General features: G+C 44.2%; 1 protein-coding gene across 4 annotated transcripts in view; it reads left to right on the top strand.

The window, feature by feature from the left end:
* The first annotated feature begins 4,478 nt into the window (after window positions 1–4,478).
* The window catches only part of LOC139396596 (lysosomal cobalamin transporter ABCD4-like), a 38,020-nt gene continuing 34,502 nt past the window's right edge, over window positions 4,479–7,996 (top strand). The window contains exons 1-3 of one of the 4 annotated variants that reach the window (XM_071143547.1): window positions 4,479–4,859; window positions 5,506–5,624; window positions 6,491–6,618. In XM_071143547.1, the coding sequence (XP_070999648.1) occupies window positions 5,591–5,624; window positions 6,491–6,618 (162 nt within the window). In that variant the 5' untranslated portion in view covers window positions 4,479–4,859; window positions 5,506–5,590. Of the gene's footprint in view, window positions 5,109–5,502; window positions 5,625–6,490; window positions 6,619–7,996 lie in introns of all 4 variants that reach the window. The other 3 variants (XM_071143548.1, XM_071143545.1, XM_071143546.1) reach the window with 3 other exon arrangements.

Below are 7,996 nucleotides of genomic sequence, written 5' to 3'. Positions count from 1 at the left end.
GAGATCCTTGATAAGCCGCCCCCTGTCCATTCATAAGGCAGACCAGATCCTTGATAAGCCGCCCCCTGCCCCCTGTCCATTCATAAGGCAGACCAGATCCTTGATAAGCCGCCCCCTGTCCATTCATAAGGCAGACCAGATCCTTGATAAGCCGCCCCCTGTCCATTCATAAGGCAGACCAGATCCTTGATAAGCCGCCCCCTGTCCATTCATAAGGCAGACCAGATCCTTGATAAGCCGCCCCCTGTCCATTCATAAGGCAGACCAGATCCTTGATAAGCCGCCCCCTGTCCATTCATAAGGCAGACCAGATCCTTGATAAGCCGCCCCCTGTCCATTCATAAGGCAGACCAGATCCTTGATAAGCCGCCCCCTGTCCATTCATAAGGCAGACCAGATCCTTGATAAGCCGCCCCCTGTCCATTCATAAGGCAGACCAGATCCTTGATAAGCCGCCCCCTGTCCATTCATAAGGCAGACCAGATCCTTGATAAGCCGCCCCCTGTCCATTCATAAGGCAGACCAGATCCTTGATAAGCCGCCCCCTGTCCATTCATAAGGCAGACCAGATCCTTGATAAGCCGCCCCCTGTCCATTCATAAGGCAGACCAGATCCTTGATAAGCCGCCCCCTGTCCATTCATAAGGCAGACCAGATCCTTGATAAGCCGCCCCCTGTCCATTCATAAGGCAGACCAGATCCTTGATAAGCCGCCCCCTGTCCATTCATAAGGCAGACCAGATCCTTGATAAGCCGCCCCCTGTCCATTCATAAGGCAGACCAGATCCTTGATAAGCCGCCCCCTGTCCATTCATAAGGCAGACCAGATCCTTGAGGCAGACCAGATCCTTGATAAGCCGCCCCCTGTCCATTCATAAGGCAGACCAGATCCTTGATAAGCCGCCCCCTGTCCATTCATAAGGCAGACCAGATCCTTGATAAGCCGCCCCCTGTCCATTCATAAGGCAGACCAGATCCTTGATAAGCCGCCCCCTGTCCATTCATAAGGCAGACCAGATCCTTGATAAGCCGCCCCCTGTCCATTCATAAGGCAGACCAGATCCTTGATAAGCCGCCCCCTGTCCATTCATAAGGCAGACCAGATCCTTGATAAGCCGCCCCCTGTCCATTCATAAGGCAGACCAGATCCTTGATAAGCCGCCCCCTGTCCATTCATAAGGCAGACCAGATCCTTGATAAGCCGCCCCCTGTCCATTCATAAGGCAGACCAGATCCTTGATAAGCCGCCCCCTGTCCATTCATAAGGCAGACCAGATCCTTGATAAGCCGCCCCCTGTCCATTCATAAGGCAGACCAGATCCTTGATAAGCCGCCCCCTGTCCATTCATAAGGCAGACCAGATCCTTGATAAGCCGCCCCCTGTCCATTCATAAGGCAGACCAGATCCTTGATAAGCCGCCCCCTGTCCATTCATAAGGCAGACCAGATCCTTGATAAGCCGCCCCCTGTCCATTCATAAGGCAGACCAGATCCTTGATAAGCCGCCCCCTGTCCATTCATAAGGCAGACCAGATCCTTGATAAGCCGCCCCCTGTCAGACCAGATCCTCATAAGCCGCAGACCAGATCCTTGATAAGCCGCCCCCTGTCCATTCATAAGGCAGACCAGATCCTTGATAAGCCGCCCCCTGTCCATTCATAAGGCAGACCAGATCCTTGATAAGCCGCCCCCTGTCCATTCATAAGGCAGACCAGATCCTTGATAAGCCGCCCCCTGTCCATTCATTAGGCAGACCAGATCCTTGATAAGCCGCCCCCTGTCCATTCATTAGGCAGACCAGATCCTTGATAAGCCGCCCCCTGTCCATTCATAAGGCAGACCAGATCCTTGATAAGCCGCCCCCTGTCCATTCATAAGGCAGACCAGATCCTTGATAAGCCGCCCCCTGTCCATTCATAAGGCAGACCAGATCCTTGATAAGCCGCCCCCTGTCCATTCATAAGGCAGACCAGATCCTTGATAAGCCCCCCCCTGTCCATTCATAAGGCAGACCAGATCCTTGATAAGCCCCCCCCCCTGTCCATTCATAAGGCAGACCAGATCCTTGATAAGCCGCCCCCTGTCCATTCATAAGGCAGACCAGATCCTTGATAAGCCCCCCCCCTGTCCATTCATAAGGCAGACCAGATCCTTGATAAGCCCCCCCCCCTGTCCATTCATAAGGCAGACCAGATCCTTGATAAGCCGCCCCCTGTCCATTCATAAGGCAGACCAGATCCTTGATAAGCCCCCCCCCCTGTCCATTCATAAGGCAGACCAGATCCTAGCTCAGTGTGATGATGTGGAAAATATAATTGTATTTGAAAGAAGAAAAGAAGAGTCTTCAACGTAAGGGAATTTAGTATTTTTTCGCACACCGTTTCTTTACCTAAATCCAATGACACGGTGACATTTTTTGTTGAATTCACATTAGTTGACAACTCAACCAAATGTCAATCAAAACTAGACGTTGAACTGACATCTGTGCTCAATGAGGGATAGCCTGCCCGAATTGTCACAATTTCATATTACGTTTTTTTTTTATTTTCTGAATTCCTCTTAACCTTATGCAACACTATTACGATATACATTTCTGACACAATATATGTCGATTAAATAACAAATGTTTGAAAACCTTTTGAAGACGGTTTATTGGTTGATGGGGGAAATGTGTAAACGCAGGAAGCTCTGGTGGCTCCACATTACATCTAAACAGCCAAGCCTGTGTTTAGAATATGCAAATGAATGTGGCCATAGCAGAAGTGCATACTTTTTTCAATGGAAGGGGAGACATATTGTACATTAGGGCCTATACACAGACATTTTATATAAGCTATTATTATTTTTTATTTTTTTACAGGAGTTTAATCACAAACGATATAGTGACAGTGAAACAGGGTGAGGCCTTCTGCTTCTGTCACCTGAATACAGTACGATGCTCTCTGGCTAAATACTGTGTACAAGGTATTTCCTCGTTACACCGTTCACATTTAAAGGAAAACCAGATATTCCAGGCAAGAACAGGCCATACGACATCTCTAGGGTTGACGGCTCTCTCTGGAAAGGTGCGCGGATGGAGTGCTACATATTATCTTCTCTTCTGCCAAGTCAACTACAAGTAATTTTAAAAAATACATTATTTCTTTCTTTTTTTAAGTTTAAAAAAAATTTAAGTAATTTTCTGAAAATGCCACCATTGCCTTTGAGGGGTGTGAAAGGAGTGAGCGGGTAAGATTTATTTGTCAGGTATTGATTGATAAATGGAGAAATGTTTGCCTACTAGTATTCAATTAGTCTCAAAGGTATTGTCTCGTAGCTAATAGCCTAATCTTTGACAGCATCAAAAGACCAATGTGATTGTGTTGTTTCCCAGACACCGATTAGGCTAAGAAATGTTTCATCCTAATATGTGTGTGTATCAGGGTTGAGGTCAATTAGAATTGAAGACCCTCAATTCATGAAGTGATTTGAATTATAAAATGTAAATAAAATGGAACAACTTTTGAAATTAAAAGCTTCTCCTCAGTTTATTGATATGGTATATGTTTATTTTACTGGTCACACAGGCCCAAACTAGACTGGAGGTTTGTCCAGAGGTTCTGCAGCATCCAGAGGGTTCGCTTCCCATCATGGTCCAGTCAGAACGTACTGATGTTGGGGACGTTGGTGGGAGTCATGTGGTTGAGTAAGTGTTGTTTGGGGTAGGTTCTCACAGAGCGAGATTGTAATCGCACCTGTTACGAACCCCTTTGGCCCTGCAGTTTAGAGGGGGATGGAAACGAGACCCGTAAGAAGGAACGGCGTCGATTTGAGGGTACACGGCTGGTACGGAAGCCCGAGAGGCAGCCCCCCCCAAAACATTTTTTGGGGGGGCCTGAGCCAACTCCTCGTGCTTACCGTGGGGAGCGTGTTACTGGTCAGGCACCCGTGTTATGGGGTAGAGAGCATGGTGTCTCCAGTGCACTATTCTGGAATTACAACAGTGGTATATGCATAGGACAATACTACATGTCTCTTTTTGTTTTTCTTCTTAAAAAATATTATTAAAGTTGTCTTTGAAAAAATACAAATAATAAGATGAATCTCTTCAAATATATGATCATGCTATACAGTATTATACACATCACCACAGTCACCAAAGAACAAATTGTGTTGATTCAAGTTGTCCACTAGATGGCAGCGTGCATTTTAGAACAGTGGAACCTCATCATGCATTCTTCTTCTACCGTTTTCCCCTAAATGTAAACAAAGCAAAACTTCCACACTCCGAAAAATATATTTTCCCACATGTCTAGCTACTGTAGCTAGTGAACTAACACATCGGGTGACAACCAAGACAAACAATAATGGTTCATTTGTTTTTGACGGCCGTAAAGTAAAGTCACATATAGAACAATGAGTCAGATGTTTCACCGGATGTATAAATCTGAAGCATCCGGTTGGCATTTCCAAACGTCACAAATTCGGTCATGTGAGGAAGCCCAGCGGCCGTTAGTGGGAGAAGATGGAGCGAGATGGATTTTATCCGATATTTTGCTAATTTTCTCATCGATGAAACACTTGATCTCAATACAATTTTCTGTTATAAAAACTAGAATATTTTACGAACAGAGTGGACTAAGTTTTGTAGACATTACCCTTTGCCAAAGTTTTTTTTTTTAAAACTGCGTTGTTTACAAGGTGTGAAAGGGCGAATTGCGTTATTGCACACGTGCCTTTCACATAGTAGGCGTTCCCTAACGGAAATATGCTAAGAACAGCTCGAACGCACCAATAGGATCTCGCTATCCCAGTACTTGGCCCCGCCCACTATGATTCGATTTCTACCATCGGAAACGAGAGGCTGTGGCTTATCTTGGGTCAGTTATAAACCAACTTCACAGTGACATTTTTAGCAGCTTGCTTCCTGGTTATTATATATACATATATATATATATGTTTTAAACCTTTTGTCGTGGTCTTACTGTGACTATCACAGGGACTAGTTGTGAAATCACTCCACTGATATCTCCAGTTAGTTTATACAAGTCAGAAAATAGCCCACTGTGATTTTCTTTGGATAATACTGTGCAGATGCCACCACTTGCGAGTGGCAAAGGGATGAAAAGGTAAGTGTTTTTAATCATTAGCTCAGCTTCATGACAGGTGATTAATTGGTCCTAATGCATCCGCTGGGTGCTGGTGGGTGGGTTTGTGTTGGCTTGATGTTTTTCTCTTTTGCTTAATTAAATGGACTATTTCAGTGCATCGACATTGACAATAGAATATTGATCTATATTTCAATAGCATGCTCCATAATGTACATAACTAATCTATTACGGCTGGACCTGTGGTCATGCCTTGTCATGAGCAGAAATGTTCATGTTCAGCTAGCTAACGCAATAGCCTACTATTAGCTGCTAGTTTGCCCAGTCAAGGTGTTTTGAGATGGGTAGCTGGTATGGTGCTAGTATGACCCACAAATAATATATATACGTGTGTGTGTGTGTGTGTGTGACCCAGAAGGCCCAAACTAGACTGGAGGTTTGTCCAGAGGTTCTGCAGCATCCAGAGGGTTCTCTTCCCATCATGGTCCAGTCAGAACGTACTGATGTTGGGGACATTGGTGGGAGTCACACTCACAGGTATGGTCAGCTTCCGGGTCACTTTATGTCACACTCACAGGTATGGTCAGCTTCCGGGTCACTTTATGTTCACAAATAAATGGGAAAGATAGGCTCCGTCTTAACTTATAAAATAAGACTGTGCCTTATTCATATGGGGGGTTGAGGTAAACGGAGTACTCCAATAAAGTGATCAGTGATCAAACAAATGTTGGAGAGATCAATAAATGTGGGGTTGGCAAGAGAAGTGACGACAGGGCACATTCTTGTAGTTGTCTGCCTACTAGATAAATGGAGACGTATTGGGGTGAACTGAAAGACATCTCAGTCAGGTATTTAGGTCAACGTCTCTGTATTGACTGATGGCTGTCAGGAGCTTTTAGTGCTCTTGATATCAGATTAGAGGAAAGGGTTATGTTTGTAAGACTATTGATGACTATTGTATTGTTCACTATGTAACTTTAAAAAAATAAATAATAATCATCTATGAATCAATCACACAGGCACAATGCAAGGCTGCAGCTAGTGTTGCAAAATCTTCATAACTTTCAAATAAAATTCCCCAGTTTAAAAAAAAAATGTAAAAAATAAATCCCAGTTGGAATATTCCTGGAATCAGAAGGTACCAAATATTTCTGTAAAACCTGAGATTGTTGTTGTTGTTGTTGTTGTTGTGTAAAGTTATGGGACTAACTAAAGCCTTATTTCACAAGCCCACGCGTCTAAGTGTGCATCCCAAATTCCCTTTATAGTGCATTGCTTTTTTGACCATGTCACCTACGGTCCCCATGGGCTCTCATCAAAAGTAGTGCGCACTATGAAGGGAATAGGTTGCCATTTGAGAGGCAACGCTAACAGTTTGCCGACTCGTCTTTCCCTCTCCTCAGAACAGATGATCATTTACCAGGTGGGAGTCATCCCCAGTCAGTTCTATGAGGCCCTGTCTGACAAGGACTATGGTGCGTTCAAGAACCTCGCAGGGTTGGCCTTCCTGCTTATACTGCTCAACTCCACAGTGAGTAGTTCACTAATCAAATCAAATCACTAGTTCTCAAGCACGTTGACCAGTTGCCAACTTCACCAGTGTGGGCAACCTGAAACCATTTTTAATTTGATAACGTTTTATTCTCACTCCATAAACCGTCACGTTTTACCCCAGCTAACAACAAACGTTCCCACAACATTTAGAGAATGTTGCCTAACGTTTTCATAGAAATGTTGCAGTGATGTGCAAGGACTGTTTCCAAGAGACCATTCCCCTTAATGTCTAACAGAACAGACAAAGAGCTGTGAATGGATCAGTGGTTCACCAATCAGGGCCTAAATGGGCTTGGCAACAGTAAGAAGGGGTGATGTGTAATAAAAAACTAAATCTGAAAGAAAATGTCTCATGAGGACCATCAGGCGACGTCCTAAAAATGTCTTTAGGGACGTCACCGGAACAAGTCAAAAACCCTGCAGGGGACGATGACAGAACGTCCTATGTTTTAAACGTCCTTGGACACTTGGACACAATGTTTCAATGAAACGTGTCTAGAACATGAACATGAATGTATTATTCTCTGAGAACACGGCAACTATTTTCTGTGTGTGTTTGGTGGGACGTTGACGGAATCCTCAACCTAAACCCACAGAAAACTGGACACATGGACGTTCTTGTAACATCCCATGAAACGTGTCCAGAATATTTAATATAGAATATTCTGAGAACACGGTAACCACGTTTTTATAGGTTTTGTTTTGTTTGACATTGAGGGAGTTGTTCTCCTAACCCCTAACGCCAAAACATGCTCAATAGGTTCTCCGGAGATTTTCACTTAACATACATAGAATTTTCCCCTAACTAACGGAACACTGGACCCTCGCACATCAGGAGAACATTACAAAAACGTTCTAACACCTTAGAATTGTTAGCTGGGGTCCATGCTGAAAGGGACTGACTACATTGTCAGCAAATACACTTCACTGACTGCTGTGTGACTGTTTTTTATGAGGTCATTCCAACCACTCACTGGGTGTTATAGGACCTGACCTGAAAGTGCACTCGTCATTGCGTAATCTACAGTGCCTTGCGAAAGTATTCGGCCCCCTTGAACTTTGCGACCTTTTGCCACATTTCAGGCTTCAAACATAAATATATAAAACTGTATTTTTTTGTGAAGAATCAACAACAAGTGGGACACAATCATGAAGTGGAATGACATTTATTGGATATTTAAAACTTTTTTAACAAATCAAAAACTGAAAAATTGGGCGTGCAAAATTATTCAGCCCCCTTAAGTTAATACTTTGTAGCGCCACCTTTTGCTGCGATTACAGCTGTAAGTCGCTTGGGGTATTTCTCTATCAGTTTTGCACATCGAGAGACTGAAATTGTTTCCCATTCCTCCTTG

This window comes from Oncorhynchus clarkii, unplaced genomic scaffold (genome assembly GCF_045791955.1).
Source record: "Oncorhynchus clarkii lewisi isolate Uvic-CL-2024 unplaced genomic scaffold, UVic_Ocla_1.0 unplaced_contig_9438_pilon_pilon, whole genome shotgun sequence".
Lineage (NCBI taxonomy): Eukaryota > Metazoa > Chordata > Actinopteri > Salmoniformes > Salmonidae > Oncorhynchus > Oncorhynchus clarkii.
This window is presented reverse-complemented; position numbering and strand designations above follow the sequence as displayed.